The sequence below is a fragment of the Oxyura jamaicensis genome, chromosome 4 (assembly GCF_011077185.1).
Source record: "Oxyura jamaicensis isolate SHBP4307 breed ruddy duck chromosome 4, BPBGC_Ojam_1.0, whole genome shotgun sequence".
Lineage (NCBI taxonomy): Eukaryota > Metazoa > Chordata > Aves > Anseriformes > Anatidae > Oxyura > Oxyura jamaicensis.
Window position 1 is genome coordinate 21,190,996 of NC_048896.1, and position 18,099 is coordinate 21,209,094.

The window sequence follows — 18,099 nt, forward strand, 5'->3', positions numbered from 1 at the left end:
GTAGAAACTATGGTTTCATTGTTGCATAGGCAGCATTTGTGGCAATGATGAATTACTCATCTTAGGTAGAACAGACCTGTACGGATTCTTGGTTTCTTTCAAATTTAGCTTTTTAATTAAAATAGAAAACATCAGTCAGTCCTTTATGCAAAACTTATTTAAATGGTGAAAAACTGGACTATGGAAATAGTGAATGTCACTAGAAAATAGGAAACCGTGTATTTTAGAACAAAGATTACTCACTGTACGAGCTTAGCCATGCAATTTTCTCTCTCAGCCTTGAGCTAGCTGTTCATTGATTATTAAAAGCAAATGCAGGATTTAACATTTCACTAAGGCTGATACAGCCAAACATTTCAATACTCTACATGTTTGTGTATTTCTCTTGGTAGAAAGAAAAATGGTGGTTAACAGTTTGAATTGTTATCACATATCTTAGACCAGTGTTTTCAGCCCTTAAGAAATTTTTCATCTATTGAAAAATTGAAAAATAACATTTTGCTAGGTGCTTAGACAGCTTTTACTGAGGCCATAGTCATTAGATGAAGGATTTGATTGTAATAGGTCTCAGGGTCTGGCTTTGTACCTGTTCATCTCATTTGTATATTGCCCTGGAGGAAATAAAGAACACTGGTAAACAGACAAACCTCTTGAACTGCAACCAGTGAGAGGGGATGTGTAAAACTGAAGTGTACTGACAGGCAGAATGTGTATCCAACTTCCTGTCAGGCTATAGGAAGCTGAAAGAGACAAAATTAATGTAATACTAATTCTGGGAAACACCTGCCTTTGCAAGGCTATCATCACTGCACAAGTTCTGCACTGGGAGGAAGAATGCATTCTTTTTAATTTGGTTAAAATGTTTGTCACCATGATAATGGCATGAAATCTCCATCAATTGTAATGGAGACACCAGTTATGCAGTTTTATTCCTGCAAACCATATTCACCCACGACTCCAGAGACTGAACTGAAATAGGAGGCAAAAACACAAGCCTATGGTTTCTGTTCTTTGGGCATTGATGAATTCTCTCATGAAAAGATCTTAAAACCTTTTCTAATCTTTGCAAATATCTATTTCCCTGAAGGAAATACTTTCTTTTGAGTACTAAGGGCAGTATGCCTATGACAATTCATCGATCTTCTATAATCCATAAACATTCAGGACCTCATCTGATATTCCAGACACGTTTCAGCATGTGCTTTGGATCAGAGGCAAAAATTGTGAGATACAGTTCTCTGAATGTACTCTTACATAACAGATGAGATTATTTCCCTAAACTGATATGCTAAGCATTCAGTATTTTTATGTCTACCATATGTTTAGCAGTGTTATAGGCCTGCCTTGTGAGGACTTTGTACAGTCATCTTTGCTGTTTAAGACTGAAAAAAAAAAAAAAAAAAAAAAGATACTTAACTAGTCTCGACATATTTCAAGTATCAATCAAAAGGATTTTGTAGCTGTTATATACATAGGTCAGCACATTCGTTTCTTCTCAGCAGAAAGTTTTACAGCTGCAAAGGAATTTACTGTTTTGTAAATCAGCTGTTACTTCCCCATGCCTCCTATTGCTCTGCAAGGGCATCTAGCCTCAGTGCTGCTCAGAATCAGCTGGAGGTTAAAAGCATGACAAAAAATCAGGCATTACGCATTTGATCTCCTCCTCTAAATTGAGTATAGACAGCATCAATCTCCATAAAAATATAAGTATCTAAAACAATCAAATGTCGGTTTCTCTGACCTGCTCCTTATTGCAATGATTATTTAACAACTGGTTCAGACACTTGGTTTATTCTAGTGCCTATATTTTCGTATTATCCAGTCAATACAATCTAGATTTAGCAGCCTGTTTTTAGAGATGTGAGGGACTTGGCTGTGCAGATGGTCAACACTATTAATTAGGCACATCTACATCACTGCCTTGTGCTTTTAATAATAAAGAATAGAGGAATGAATTAATAATGAGTAGTAAATAACCTAGATTTTTAAAGGTCTTGTATACATGATTATCTCAAGAGCTCGAGTGAGGCAATTGCTAGGATGGAGCACAGCACTTTGGTGTGACAGAAGCCTTGCACAAAAGCTTGTGGTGGGTTATGTTAAGGAAGGGAGGCACGCCCAGTGCTCACACTTACATGGGCTAATGTCAGCCAGCTCAGGAAGCTTTGTTGCATTGTCAATCAGAATGATCTATAGGAGAGCACAGATGATTAATGCTGGCAACTTGAAATCTGTGAGCTTGAAACTTCATTTAATTTGGAAAAGTTTGGTCTATGTTATATCCCAAAATGATTTTCATAACATTCCTCTAGAAGCTGAAAAATCTTCCATGGATATTAGTGCTGAATGAGATCAAAGTTCTGGAGTAGTCTACTTGTTTTTCCTACACATTAATGCAGATTTGATTTAATGAAACAGTGTATTTACATCTCTATTCTAGAATCCAATAGAGCCGTTAATAACACATCACACTGAGTGGGATAATCTCCACAATGTCACTGGTAATAGCATTGCCTGATTAAATACAAGCTTTGATTGACATGTTATTTTTGCTCGTCACTGTGTCACATCTCAACTGCTGTGCTGGAGCTTGATGCAGTATTATCCTCAGTTTTCATTGGATTTTTACTGAGTGCAATGTTGCAGCTGTTACAAGCTTAATATTGAAATCAGTGCAAGACACTTGGAAAAATATTTTCAGTCACTAACTCATTTGAAAACAAATATCTTATGCTCAGAAAGTCATTTTGCTTAGCAAGTAATACATGCCTCCTCCCCACCCCTAGAATAATTTGTTGGATATTTTTTACTCAGAAGATCTGGGAATGCATAAACTTTAAGACAAAGAAAGTACTTTGTAGAGTCATTTCTGTATAAGCTAGACAGTGTTTTTGTTTAGTTGTTATGTAATCTTTTCTTAGGGTGAAAAGGGAACAGTAGGTGACCCTGGACCCAGAGGACCGTATGGCTTGCCTGTAAGTTGCATGTAGTTTGTACACATCGATCTTTTCAACACTCCTTCATTAAACTGTGTGTTTTATGACTGCTTTTGACCTAGCAATACAACTAGTTGGAAAAGACATAGATAATAATTCCTGACAATGCAAGATCACTGGCCTGTATCTCAGACTTCAATTCCTACTCAGGCATGCATGTGATTATGCGGAAGTAATGAAATAGGCCGGCCACAAAGCAGCAAGGGAAAGGAAAAAGGATTCTAAGTGCTCCTCTATCTGCAGATTGTGGTCTTGGCTGTCAGGGGACTGTGCAAGAGTGGCAGGAGTTTGGGATGAAATGTGAAAAAATGTGATTGTCTTAGTGTCCCTAAGTTGTTCGGATTTCCTTTCTGCAAGGCTTCTTTGCCATTGTATTTTTATATTTTTTTTGATACTTCAGAGACATTAGGTTTGTTTTCATTTCTGTGTGTTGTGCTCAGAAGCACTTTGAGAAGTTCATTGGTGGATCATTCATGTGTGGAGTTGGTATACTTTAAACCATTTCAGTCCTGAAGTATGAATAAGAACTTCCTTTGGCTGAATGAGGATAGTCTCATTAAGATCAGTTGACTTTGCTTATGCCTGGGCCAGCTGTGTATACATACACATTCTGTATGCTGACAGAAGCAAAGCTGCATCAATGTGCTGTGCCAACAGAACTAGCCTCTGTGAGAAACTTGCAGTGCTTCCATACTCTCTCCAGTCTAATCTGTTTGAGGTAAAATTAAGTTGAATACAGGGTTGTGATTTCATTGAATGCATTTAATTGAATCTGGAGTCAATGACTAAGAGACAGATTCAGGCTTTGTGGAATTGCTGGACTAACTTGCAGTGTATGTTTATTTGAGGGTCATTTTTGTGAGTTAAATTTGATATTAAAAATAAAAATAAAAAAATAAAAATTACAGTCAAGTTATCAGTTCCTGGCAATGTTAAACACTGATGGACGTGTCCTTCACTTAATTGCAATGCTATGTGTACAGTCTTAGCAATGTGTGATACCACTGCATAGAGTGGACACAGAAGTGGGGCATTAAGTTGGCCTTTTGATATCAAAGCTTAGGGACACTAATGTAGTATATGGTTCTTTGGCAGGGAAAAGATGGCGAGCCTGGCCTTGATGTAAGTATGACCAATACACTCATGATGGTAGGTAAGCTTCTCTCAAGAACACATTTGTTTCCATTTAGTGTGCATCCAGTATCTACAGAGAGTGTACTAAATGATGTATTTGCTCTCTCTCTGTGACAAAGAGAGCAAAGAACATGCAATGTACATCCCTTGTCTACCAGTCACACCAGATACGGTGGTTAGTAATACAAGTAGTTGCTCCTTTGGAAGTCAATTTTTGGAAGGCTGAAAAACTGCACTGAGTAAGAGAACACTTCCACAGTCGGACCTGTGGCTCACTTGGAGCAGAGCAATGAGTCACTAACATTTAAGTAAATTTATCACTAATCAAAGAGAACAACTCCATAACTTCTAAGTGATGCATTTCAAACTGTAGGCCGTTTCTTTGGGTTCAAGATTTGCTGAAAGCCTTTCTCTCCTGTCCTCCACCAAAATCCCTAATCTGGAGGAGTCTTTTCCAGAAGCTACATTTGCTACATAGCATGGACTATTGCCATTTTGAGTGATATAATTTCTTTCCATCACTGGCAAAATGACTGCCAAACACCATGACTTGCTTCACATGCTCTCATGCATGTATGCATATGCATACATCACATGTACATGCAACGCAGGTAGTGAAGTCACCATTTTGTACATTTTCCAAGAGTATTTGAAAGCTTAGCCTGCATGTGAGTAGAAGTCAACCTATCTTTGTCCCCTTTTTTTATAGGGTTTCCCTGGTCCTCGAGGAGAAAAGGGTGATATAGGAGAAAAGGGAGAAAAGGTGACCACAATGTTATTAACTGTTGTTTGATTCCTTAGCCTAGTCAGTTCTGCTGTCCTTATTCAATGAATCATCCCATTAAACCTGTTCTTTGTTTTTACTGTGTGCCAAAAGGCAGCTCACAGATACATGCTAAACAAAATCCTGTCTTACAAAGACCATGAAAATTTATGCACAGAACTAGTACTATTGCCATGTGCCAAAGCACAGTTTGTTTTTAGGCTTACTTTCTTCCATTCCTCCTATGCTTGTTGAAAGTCCTTGTCAGCCTGAAATTTTTAATGCTGCCCTCACTGAAAGGAGTCATTTTACTAGTATGGAAGACACTAGGTCTGAGCCTTGGCAGTATTTCAGTAACTTCTGACCCTAGCATACTATGTCTGTACACACTACATGTCTAATACCAAATGGCTAGGGAAAGGGAATGTTTGAAAGTTTAATTTTTGGCAGTGGCTTGCTTATATTTAAGAGAAATACTCAGTGATACTCGTGGATTGAAATTAAATCTTGCACTACTCTTCTGGTAAACCAACCAGACAGTGAAATTAACAGAAACAGCCTAATGACATTTTGGCCGTCCAGACACAGTGGCATGGAAACGTGTTCAGTATAGTGCAATTTAGGACTAAATACATGCAGAGCAAGCTCGAGCAAATCTCCAGTATTTCTAATCAACACAGAGCCTCCTTCTTAACCTTCCTTCCAGTTGCTAAAACTTGGAATTTTTACTCACAACAATTTTTACTCGCCCCTTAATCTAAAATTCCATATACACAGCAGGTGATTTTCCTAGTCAGACAACTGTTTTTGCCTAGCTGTTACACACCAAGTTATACTCAGTCTGCATCCCCTCCAGGAATCTTAGACAGGAAGCAGAGGAAAGAAGTCCTGTTCTTCTCCCTCTCTTAATACCATCAGACAAAACAGTTCCTAAAAAAGGCATCAGTGAGGATACTATGAAATGGGTCTGTCCCTTCTGTCCCCATTACACTGCTTCTTTGGAGCTCAGAGATTGCTGTAAGGTACCGGTCTTGGAAAACAACTGTTTCTTGTGCTCTATGAATTTTGTAAAGGCAGTGGCTGACCTGGCAGAGGTACCACAGTGAATGGTGAGCTGTTGCTTGCTGTCAAAGACTCTGGGTCTATCTGTCACAACTGAATCTCTGCCTTATAAATTGTCAGAACATTCAAAAAATTAGAAGGCAAAGAAAAGTCTTTCTCAGTGAAAAGACTCAGGGAAGATTTAGCTGCAGCCTCTTAAAGAGAGCTTCCGTTGCACACTTTTGACACATTTTTGGCAGAAATGAGGGAATACTTGTGTCTGGCAAGTCAACATTTCACTAGAAACACCTTAGCTTAGCATCAGTAGTTCCTTTTCCAAATGGAAGGCTGACTCTCAAAAGACCCAAAGTAATGCAAGTAATAAAAACTTTCATTGTGATATATTTTCTCAGTTCTTAGGTTTTTCCTTATATAAATTACTAATTATCTATGACCATATTGGTGTAACAAAACCTGGTTCCATTTACATGCTGAGGATCTAGCTCATGATTTCTTGTTTTTAAAATACTGCTTACAATATTGGCTGTTATACTGACTTCAAACAAGTTGAGATTACCGAATTTCTAGTTAGGTAACATAATTCAAGTTGCATCACAAAAATTCATGTCTTTACTAGCAAGCTGTTGAGAGACAGCAACACTTGTTTTTTAACTGATATGCCTTGATAGACAGCAAGTAAATAAATAGTTACTTCAGTTTTGAGATTGAATCCTAAACTGATTTTTATTTTAGCCTGTTGGTAGTTCTACAGTGAAACCAAGTCAGTGTTTGCATTATAATGTTTGCTTAACTTGGCTGGAAAAAAATATATATATATATCCAACTGCAATTACTCAATTACTCATATAAAACGATAGTCCAGGAGCACTCAGCACAAAAGGATTTATACAAATGGTTTTGCATTTTTGAGTTGTATGAATATAAGTCAATTTCTTAAAAATAATTTCCTAAATACTACATTCTTCTTTAGTAAAGAAGATTTAGAAAATCACTAAAAGAGGTTGGTTCAAATTCCACTTTTTTCAACTTTCCTACACCCAGAAAGAAATAACCTTTAAAAAAGGATGGAGACGTTGTGTGGTGAGGGAGAGAAGCAAGCCCTGATCCCAAATGTGCAGCTGTCTCTTGATATAAAGGTTGTCAGAGGAGTACTGAGGTATCACCAGAGTGGCTGGGAGGGCATCATCCTTTTCCCTCTACGCTCAGCAGTGATAAAGTTCTCTGCATGTGAGGTCTGGAGATTTTTCCAGGTACACCTGTCTTACAAAAGTGTCATATATTGGTATTTCTCTAAGGAATGAGGAAGGGCAGGAAGAAAATTATTTATTTATTTATTTATTTATTTGATTCTTCATCAGCATGATTCTTCATGCTTCCTACCTCCTGTGGAGCTCTATAAGCCAGGGTAAGGAGGTGACGATTACTGGAGACTAGCTCAGACCATGGCAAAACTAGCAAAGTCTTCAGCAATCTCAGACTACTCTCTACACTGCATTGGTTCAAATAGAACCATACGGTACTGTCAAACGGTACTGTCTGTTCTTACAATCATTTTTGGACTGTCCATGCTATGTGCTTACCTTTATTCATGGTAAACAAGTTTGTGTTACATCGAGCACAAATAACATGAGATTTGACCCTGAAACTGTTGGGCTTCTGTGCTATACTGCCATGCTTATAGGTTTAAGATGAAAGCTTATCCAACTTAGACTTCCTGACTTGTGATTTATTCATTTTTTTTACATCAATCTTATAATTCGGTACAGAAGGGTTATGTTTGGGTTGCTTTTTTTCTAAATACCATCCTGCAACTTTTTGGCACACAGAAAAGATAGACTAGGAACTTCGTTCCTATCACATTATAAGTGCAGTATGCTTTGTTCATGGAATATACTTTTTTTCATTTGAATGTGTGAGTATGCTACAATGTAGAATTAATAATGTGTTTTATTATGTCCTATTTAAATATAATATAGCTTTTTAATTATTATTATTTGTGTAATTTTTTTTTCTCTGTTAATGAATTCAGTCTTTCTGTGCTGGTGTGGAACTAGTTAAACATCTGTTTGCTATGTTTCACCGAAACCTGTCTGCCTTTCCAAAGGAGCATTCCTTCCTTCTCCTTTTACCTTCATCCCTCACAATTCCTCTGTCTTTTTTACCCTTTTCCTCACAAATTAAATCCTCCCAGTAGCCACAACCTCTCTTGCTGGTTCTACAACGTCATACTAATTTTCCTATGACTATTTTTCCCCATTTCTTTGTGATATTCCTGATTTACTCATTCTTCCTATCCTATTTTTTACAGTCCTAGCCCAATTTGTTTATTTTTTTTTAATGGAACCTTTTTTGATTTTTGTGAAATTGAGAGCAAGCCTGAAATTCATTTACCATTGTGATCAACTGGTGTGAAATCAATTAGAAAATTAACTCTCCAAACATCTTATACTGCTTGAAGGTGGGGTTATCTTTGCAGGTACCTTTGCTGAGGGGATTTGACTCATTTCCATTAGTAATTAAAGCAATAGAAGTTTTACATTTAAAAAGAAAACTCAGTTCAAACTCAAGGGACTGAGTACTGTAAAATAAGTAGACTAAATGTCTGTTGTAGAGAGAACATTTAAATGGAACCATTAAATAAAGATAGTTTAAATATTAGGATATTAAATAACCAAATCTATTTATCACTTTTGACTAGTTTATGGTATCAAGACATTATGAACGCAATGAAAGTGCCATAGCACCTCTCCATCAAGCAGTTTGGATATTTTGATTCCTGTAACAGGGTTTGAAATGAAGGGTCCCATTGTATTTGGAGTGATACGATTGCACCTTCAGTGATGTCAGCAAGGTTTCTGTGGATTTTTTGTCCCAAACTCTTACCAGAGTGCAGAAGGTCAATTCAGCAAAGGATGTGCTGGACCAAGTGCACCCTTGACGCAACACCATTTAGCCTGGCAGAATTTTGCCAGAGACCGTCCACCCCTGCAAAGCATCCATCCTCCAAGTCTTTTTCAGAGAAACGATGCCAATGTACTCTGCTCTTGCAAAGTTGCATCTGACTAGCAACAGATCTTCTGAGGAAGCTGCCAAACCCAGCTTGGCGTGCATGTGCACTTCAGAGCTGTCACTTACAGCAAATAGGAGACCTCTAATTTTGGACTATGGATTGGACGGATTTGCAGATTTGCCTCTATCTCAAGAAATCAGTGATTTCAGGCCCTGTTGTAGGATTCAAAACAGTCATGATACTGATCTAAGATACCAACACAAACTAATACCAACTGATTGCAGTTCTTGCTTGTGATCATATAATTTATTTCTCCACAAAATGCACCATCCAAACCAGAACACAGTGGTAAGTGTCCTTTCAGCTCTCCATTGGCTTAAAAAAAGAAAACCCCAAACTTTTAAACCAATCTTTCTTGATTTTTTTTCCAAAAGAATAAAATGTGTTTTATCCAAACCATTGTATCCACAGGGGGAAAAGGGAAAGAAAGGCAAAAAGGGGCCTAAAGGGGAGAAAGGAGAACAGGGTGCTCCTGGATTAGATGCACCTTGCCCATTGGTACGTTTCACTTCTGTATTGGACGGTCAGTTGTCCTGCTGTAGACCGATGGAATAAGTAATGAGGGGAGAGGAACAAGCACCAGCTAGTGTGTCACCTGTTGCCCTTTGTTAATGCAGCCTTATCTCAAGATCTGGAAATTATGGAGCAGAGTTGGTATTTCAGCCTTCTAATTTAGTTTAAAGCACTTAAAGACTCAAGACTTTAGAACAAGATTTGGTTGTTTATTTCATTATTTTCTGCCAAGCGTTGAAAAAGAACCAAATTCAGTGCGTGCCAGAGTCAGTGCTCACACAGACTGAAACCATACCACTGCTGTAAGCTTGCTCCTCTGGCCTCTCTATTGTTATTTGTTCACTCCAGCTAAGTCAATACCGAAGGCATTTCCTTGACAGTAACATTGCAAGTTAATCTTTACAAACAGGGATTCCGTGGAATTAAGGGGGAAAAAGGGGAGCCAGGCCAGCCTGGCCTGGATGGGCTGGATGCCCCTTGCCAATTGGTACAGTATTTCTCTTTCCTACCAACCCTGCATGTGGTTCCTTTGTTTGTAGTCAGCCATTCTCAATGTAAAGCAATGTTTTTTTCTGGGCTGACTTTACATTATTCACATAACACATGCATGTGCATGAATAAACCTGCTTCAGTGATCATAACTGTAATGAAAGAACACACATGTTTGTTGACACTTCAAACCTAACTCTCAGCAGTTTGCTCCCACATTACATGGCAATTTTAAGTTCATGTCCTTTCTACATTTTCCCTGAGAACTGTTTGTTTGTTATTTTCCTCCCAAAATGCCTATTGCCTTACTTACCCTGAACCCAAGTCTTTGTAGAACCCCAGCACAATCACCACTTCTAATCAAGACTGATTACTTCTGCCTGCACTGGCTCAGTTTTTCACCCTAGCCCATCCCAGAGCTACTCTGCACCATGGACTTCCTTTCAAATTCATGTAGTCATGGGTGCATGTTTTCAGAATTTGGCCAAAATCATGTACATGAGATTCATGTAAAGAATGAGATAAATATTATTTCTGAAAATCAGCTCATAGGTTTCCAGTAAGCAAAGCTGGAGCCTGCTCTCACAGACCCTACACAACTAAAATCTTTGGTGTATGGTCTGTTCATCAAACAGTATTCAAAAAGATTTGGAAATGAAAAGCTTACCTGAAGTTTGTAAGAATATAACAGTCTGCAGCCCAAACCCTCACTGTCTTTGTTATTTAACGTCTTCAATTTAATGGTCGCACCCTTGGAACTTACCTTCCTGGAATACACAGAACACTCCCCACTCTATGTTAGCATGAATTCAAGTTCCCACCTATACTAAAATTCTACTTGTTGACCCTCTCCCTTGTACCAATCTGGCAACACTGATTTACTGGCAAAGTAATTTTATTTTTTTTTTCCATTTAAAATAAAACAAACAACCACCACCAACAAAAAACAGTACTACATACACATTTTCTAAAGAAGTAAGGATTATTTTTTTAATTGTTCACGGTAAAATCTGCATGTTCTGATACTGTTTGTTGGTTAAGCACGGTTCTCTAAGATGAATGTTAAATTAAGTAGAATTTATTTCAACTATAGCACTTCTAATTTAAAGTCAGTAGATTTTAATCTTAAATACATAGTCCATTAAGATTAGTCCATAGCCCATTTCATTTGCTTCCACTTAATGGTAACCATATCTCATATATTTTGTTGGGGATAATCAAGCATGCTTTTGTAATTTAAAAATGTTTCTGTCTCTTTGTTATCATTTATATCTGGAGGTTCGCTAGCAATTGTTGATGAATGGAAGTTATTTCATTCATACATAATTACCAGAATAAGCTGCTAAGCAAACAAGCATGGGTTCTTGCTTTAGGCAGTAGGCCATTCCCATCAGATTACATGCAAGCACATACAAAAATGCTCATTAATCACTATCTTCACATGTAAATCCATGTAAGAAGCATTACTATTCTTTAGTTCTAAAAAAAAAAAAAAAAAAAGTCAAGACCTGAACTTTTTTGCTGATCATGTGTAGTCTAGTAACATGGCATGCGCTAAGTATGTAACTCTTTGATGGGTAGGCCCTTTATAGCTATGTAACTTGGAATTAGTTCCATGAAAACCTGCTTAACCAAGGTCAAAAGTTGGATCTGATCTCTCTGCGTGTATAGTAATGTGTGAACATAGGGTGGTGACAGAAAAGAAATGGCATGACACTAGCATAAGAAGGAATTAGATGGGCATACTGTCCAAGTGATGGCATAACGCTGCTGGACTGCCCTGTTCCCAGCACTGTTCTCTTCTGCTCTGTCACTCAGAACTGTGTTCAGGGTATTAAGACTTTGCTGCTTCATTCAAATGCTAAGAATGAAAGGGAACAGGAAACATCATCACTGAATTTGAGTCTTGCAATCTTATCACTGGATTAACTTTGTACAAGGGGCCCATAAAATGCAATACCCTCCAGATAAAAGTGATAATATTTTTTGCTTATCGATCTTGTACATTCAGCTACAGATTGTTCTGAATGACAGATTACATATATATATATATATTAAAAAAAAAAAAAAAAAAAAAAAAAAAAGTAGCCTAAGCTCTAACAGCAATGGGAAAGTGATTAAGATGTGATTAGATATGCAGTTGTAATGATTTAGGAAAATACATCTTTATAGCAGAGCGGTATGTACTAACAGTTCACCTTGAGAACAAGAGAGATTAAGTTAGGAACTGGTAGCTACCTATCAGATAAAAAGTCAAAGCTGCTTCAGCTGTTCTAAACAGATACAGATGGAAGGCTATGCTATCAGATCTAACTGTGCTCTTTTTATTTTTCTCCTCCCTTTGAAACAGGGTCCTGATGGATTACCTATGCCTGGCTGTTGGCAAAAGGTAGGATGGGCAGAGCTTTTCTTCCCAGGGACTGTACGCCCTTGGCACTCAGAAAACCCTGTCATAGTCATACTGAACAACACATTAGAGCCTCTTAGACATCTTGATGTATGCAGCAATGCAAAATAAGATCTCTCCATGACAGTAGTTGATGTGATGAGATTGTAATGTATGTAGAAGTAATAACTCATTGAGGCAGTATTTTAGAAACAGCTGGCATTAGATTTGTAGGAAGTCCAAAACTTGACTCTTCTATATGAAGAGCCATACATCTTTCAGTTTCTGCACATGGTCACTGCTTCCCACTCTTAAAATCTCATGGAAAGGATATTTTTACCAAGTACTGATACTGATCTATTATGGTGCTATTTTCCTGGGATATATCAAAGAATGGTGCATCCTGCCCATTTCTGCCTTACCTTTCTATTCACCACGTTCTCCTGATGGTTGTGTTTTATACTAATACTAATTATGTAATTAATAACATTCCCTTTATACTAATGTTAATGTCAGTGGCATTGTTATTTTAATGAAGATTTAACCTGGGCAGTGCTAGATTTAAAAGCGTAGTATTCAGAGTAAAGCTGTAGGTGGAGTGATACTGGTATATAATACATGAGAAAAAAATGAAGCGTAAGTGAAATCCTGGATGCTTTTAGCTCTGAAGAGTAGCTGGTGCTGAGGAAATAAATGTTGTGTATTTGCAATTGTGCCATATCTATGTATTTGGAATAGAAGTCCGAAATACCAGTTTACTAACCTGATCAATCTGTATCTCTTTTTGTCTCTGCAGTGATGAATCTAACCTTATAAGCATGAAGTTGTGTATATAGTGTTCCACTTTTTGTACTTATAGTTGAAAACTGAAAATCTGATTTTACAAGTCTGAGAGATGTTTACATGTAGCTGCTTCTACTTGTTTGCAATAGTCTGTGTGTACATCTTTTTTCACTTACATCTGCAGTTAGATGGTATAAAACTGCAGGATAAACCTGCAAAGATTCTCTTTCTAGAGATACCTATACAGTGATCAATAATAGGAATCTGATTATTTCTGTAAATTCTTATGTTTTGGCTTGTGGACCTGAATGGACAATGAGTGCCATGAACTAGTTTACAATAAATTGTGACCAAATAAGAGCTAAATGCTATGAAATGTACTGTACCAGCTGCCATTGGAGTTTACTGACTTGGCTTCCATGTCCATCTTACACACATCACTGAACCATGCCACTGCATCTGCTTGTACAGACTAAAAGCATGAGTTTGTGTGCCAGACCTGCTTGTTGTGTGATCACGACACATGCTAAATGGCTGCTCACGGTGACCTTTGATTCCAGCTTCTGAATTGTTTCATTTTGTCATCTCAAGGGAGTCACACCATGGCTTATTGCTAAAAAGAGATAAAGCAGAGAAGGATAGAAAGAGGTCTTGAATTTTTGGGGAACACAGTTCCAGATGCAGATGGATGGCTTCCAGTCTTGCGGGTCACCTGGCCCATTTGATCAAAGAGGGTCCCGCCCATTAATCAGCATCGGTTTGCCTTGCACTGCTCATGGTCATGAAGACATTGGCGATAGGCCTGATGGGTGCTTAATCAAGAAGGAAAGAAGTTTGGAGAAGAAACCAGACTTCTCTGTGGGTTGTTTGAAAAGGTTACAGAGACGCTGCGTGGATCATTTGATGGTAGACTGCCTGAGACCAGAAGCTTCTCAACCTTACTCAAGGATTGGCACAATATGTGATCTGCATATTATATTTTGGGACTGCTGAAGGAAAAAGCATCCTTGAGACATGGATGAATCAGAACATCCTCCTCTGGAGGAAGTGGAACTGACCAGATCCATATGTACTATGGTGTGGTTTGCAGGTGATTCAATTTAAATTACACAAAGCTAGCTGAACCTTCCTGAAGAATTTTGGAAGCTATGTTTAGTTTTGGTTCACTTTCCTGTAACAGTTGACATAAAGGACACATTTAGATAATCTGTTCAACATTTGTGGTCATGGCATTGAAGAAAATGCTTCAAGTCACATTTTCATCTTGTTTCAGTATTAACAGTTTTTCTTTTGCAGTCTTTGAAGCCTTTAAATCTATGAAAGAAGAGTTTATGTTTCACAGGCTGACTTACCTTGTTCTTTTTCTGCTGTTGTGGTGACCTTAGTGGACATTATTACCCATCAACGATTGGAGAGAAGTAAGTGTGTGATTACCACTGCCCACTTGTCATCAAACTACACTGTTACAGGTGTGGTTATTTCTCCATTTTTGTTGACTAGGTTTCTAGAGAATCATTGGCAAAGTTTTTCTTCTACATCCTTTTATTACTAGAAATACTTAATGCGTGCACATTTGTAGTTTTTGCCACAAGGTATTTTTTTCCAGTTTTGAGTCTTCATATGGTGCACTGTTGTTAGTTGGAGAGACTAGTTTCATAGATGGTGCCATGTTTGGCAGATGGAAATTATTTTTATATTGCTTCAGTTCCTAGTATGTAGCAGGATGATCATAAGCTTTTTTAGTTACTTTTCTGAGAATTGTCTTTCATATGTAGACCAAAACTAAAGTTGATGAAGGCAGCCTGTCTCCATCCATGTGTGGGTATTGTACCCTTATTGGAATGCACATTTTTCCTTGTTAAGTCATTTCATGTGAAGATGGGGACCTGTTTTGGTTGCACTTTTCATATTGCTTTGTGATATCAGATAAATATATACCACTATAATCTTGTCTTTCACTTTGCTAAATCTTTAGTGCCATTTTGGTGTATCAGAGACAGAAGCAGCTTTTCATGGGGGGAATCTTCCACAGATTTTCAAAACTAAAATTTGTTTTAGTGGACTCCATCTAATAGTACTGTACTAACAAAAACAAAATTCCAACCCTATGTGTGTAAATATACATGATATACATGTTTATTGCTCAGTTCCATCCTTCCAACAATAAGATATAGAGAAATGTTTGCAAATGTGAAGAAAAATACTTTACTTTTTTTTAATTTTCAGAAATGCAACTATCAACCTACTTGAATAATTACACTTACAATAATAACGGCCTTTGCATGGCATAGACTTGAGTTAATAGTTAGAGTGCTACAGCACTAATGTGACTGAAGGACTTTCCAGAAAGGGGACAAGAGGAGCATCACATATGCCCTCTGACTTGCCAGTTTTTTTCTGCTTGTTTAAGAAGCTCCATCTCAAAAAACCAACATGCTGAGGAACAAGCTGCCCTCCTGATAGAAAGCAGTTCCTCATGCCTACGCCCTGACTTGGCACAGTTTAGCTGGGTATGTTGGAGATGGAAAGACTAGCGGTTGCTCGTTTTTATAAACTATTAGATACTGGCAATTATACAGTAAGGTTAGATTTTTTTTAATGGCCTTCAGAGTGCTCAAATGCAACATGCACTGGGATGTTTGTTATTTGACTAGACATCATTTGGCAATGCCATGTTGAGTGTGTCCACAAACACTACTCATTTTAGCAAACAGCAACAACATAAAGAGCTATTAAAGGCATGCTCTCATTAGCACTTTGACATTTTAAATTTTTTTTATCTCTATTTTTAAACTGTCCTGGCAGCATCCATTTCTATATGCCTCAATAAAGCTAGAAGAACCTTGGTTCATTGTTTATTCCTTCAGGAAATAAGTTTCATAGACACTACTATTAAGCATTACTCAAAAATCAATTCTCATTGAAATCCCTGACAGTGAAACCCCACTGAAGAAACACTTTAGCACCTTTATTCACTTTCTTTTCTGTCTCACAAAATAATTTATTTCTTTAACTCCTGCCAGGTAGGAATACTGTTTTTTGGGGGAGTTTTTTTCTTTTTTATTTTATTTTTTCATAATAATCTAATTTAACTTTTTTTAAACCTTTCATTGTTCACTTTCATGTAAGACTCATTCCATTTAAAAGACCATGGTGAACAGCAGATAATTTAATTTGAAAGGTTAAACTACATAGATTTGACACTAATATTTGCATAAAATATTTGCATCTCAAAGATTTACTTGAAATGAAACCTAACAGTATCTAGAAAAGTTGTATATTCGGTACAAGAAAAAAAGTATGTTGTGTTTAGTATTTCCTCAACATAAAGCACCCTATGAAGACTTGCATCATGTTTATTTTGTTTAAAAAGCAACTGCTTTTGGTGCTAGTATATCGTTTTTTTCTATTAATGGCAAAGCTACAGTTTGAACCACCTATGTGTTGTTACATTTTTTAGTAGCATTCCTCCAAACAGATAATGATTTGCTTTGCTTAGTTTGTGACAGGAACAGTAGTTACTTTACCAGTATTTTCAGTTGTATAAATGTGTACTGGTGTTCGTCTACACCGTTTCTATATCCCTGACCATTTCAGGTATGATTAATTCTTTTTTCTTTGAGAGTTTTCAGTATTTGTTTCATACAAAGTTTTGTAAGCATCTGTTACTTGAGTGTGTTATAGCCACATTGTGCAGAAGTCCTGCTACAGAAGCAGTAAATCTTGTAAGCACTGTATCAAATATATCTGACATATGTGGTCCTTGTCTTCATATTCATAGGCTAGTGTGGGGAATCTTTCTTTTTCAGGATGTTTTGGACACCTTTTTTTTTTTTCCCCCTGAGGTAAAGCATGAAATGTTAATTCATGGAACAATTATACAATGTATTTCTTGATTTATATTTTTATTTATTGCTGATTTTGATGTCATGTTCTGGTAGTGTATCAAGGCAGAATGACGCTCTTCATCTAGCTGTTTATATATTTTTTGTCTACCGTTTAAATATTATGAACAAGTTTCAAAATAATCCAATCAGTATACCTGCGCACGTGTAAAGTATACAGTTTAAAAAGGGATTATGTAGTTAGCATTGGATCCATTAAGAGTTATAGTTGTGGATGGATGCGTGTGGGTATTAGTTAGTTATGCGATTGGAAGAGAGGACACAACCCCAAATGAGGCAAGAAGTCCTTGGGTCCAGGTGAGAAGGACCTGGGTATTGTTTAGTAACAAGGGGAATATTATCAGCTTCAGCAGCGGTGTTTCTAAACACCACTGGCTGCCTAAATCAGGCAAAAACACTACAGTGTTTACTACAGTGAGTAAAAGCTGCAGAGATGCTCTCAGTTTCTCAAATGTGATAAAGGTGTTAGAAAACATGCAGAAGTTGCCCTTTCCTTTCAAATTTCCTGATCGCTGCTACTTGACCACCTTAAATTTAATTTTTAATTCTCTGTATTTTACCTAAAGAGAGACCTAAATTTTCACACTAAAGTCACACACAATACCAATATCTGCAACAACAGTGGTCAAAAGAGAGTCTATTTTTAGTCACTGAAAAATAATATTCAATTTCAGTGAGCAGAATGAAGACTAACACCTGTGGTTTTTGTGTTAGTTTTTTGTTTGTTTGTTTTTTTTCTCCTTTCTGCAACTTGCTTTTGTGGATCTCAATGTTGCTGTAATGTACAAATGAAAATCTTCTTGCACCCTCTGTTATTGAAGTATTTTACATGGTGGTTGGATTCATTAAATGATATTAGAAACAAGTGCCTGCCACCATCATTTCTGATAGATTTTTTAAAAGATACTCCACAAAACAAGTGGAGTTTGTATTTAAAAACAAAGAAAAGAAAAAAGAAAAGAAAAGAAAAGAAAAGAAAAGAAAAGAAAAGAAAAGAA

At 37.1% G+C, this 18,099-nt stretch overlaps 1 protein-coding gene across 1 annotated transcript in view; it reads left to right on the forward strand.

Annotated features, from left to right (window-relative positions):
* Positions 1–14,402, forward strand: part of COL25A1 (collagen type XXV alpha 1 chain) — a 314,583-nt gene extending 300,181 nt beyond the window's left edge. Inside the window, exons 29-34 of the mRNA XM_035324280.1 lie at positions 2,922–2,975; positions 4,092–4,118; positions 4,840–4,893; positions 9,437–9,523; positions 12,378–12,416; positions 13,788–14,402. Of these exons, the coding sequence (XP_035180171.1) occupies positions 2,922–2,975; positions 4,092–4,118; positions 4,840–4,893; positions 9,437–9,523; positions 12,378–12,416; positions 13,788–13,823 (297 nt within the window). The 3' untranslated portion in view covers positions 13,824–14,402. The remainder of the gene's footprint in view (positions 1–2,921; positions 2,976–4,091; positions 4,119–4,839; positions 4,894–9,436; positions 9,524–12,377; positions 12,417–13,787) is intronic.
* Positions 14,403–18,099: the final 3,697 nt, after the last annotated feature.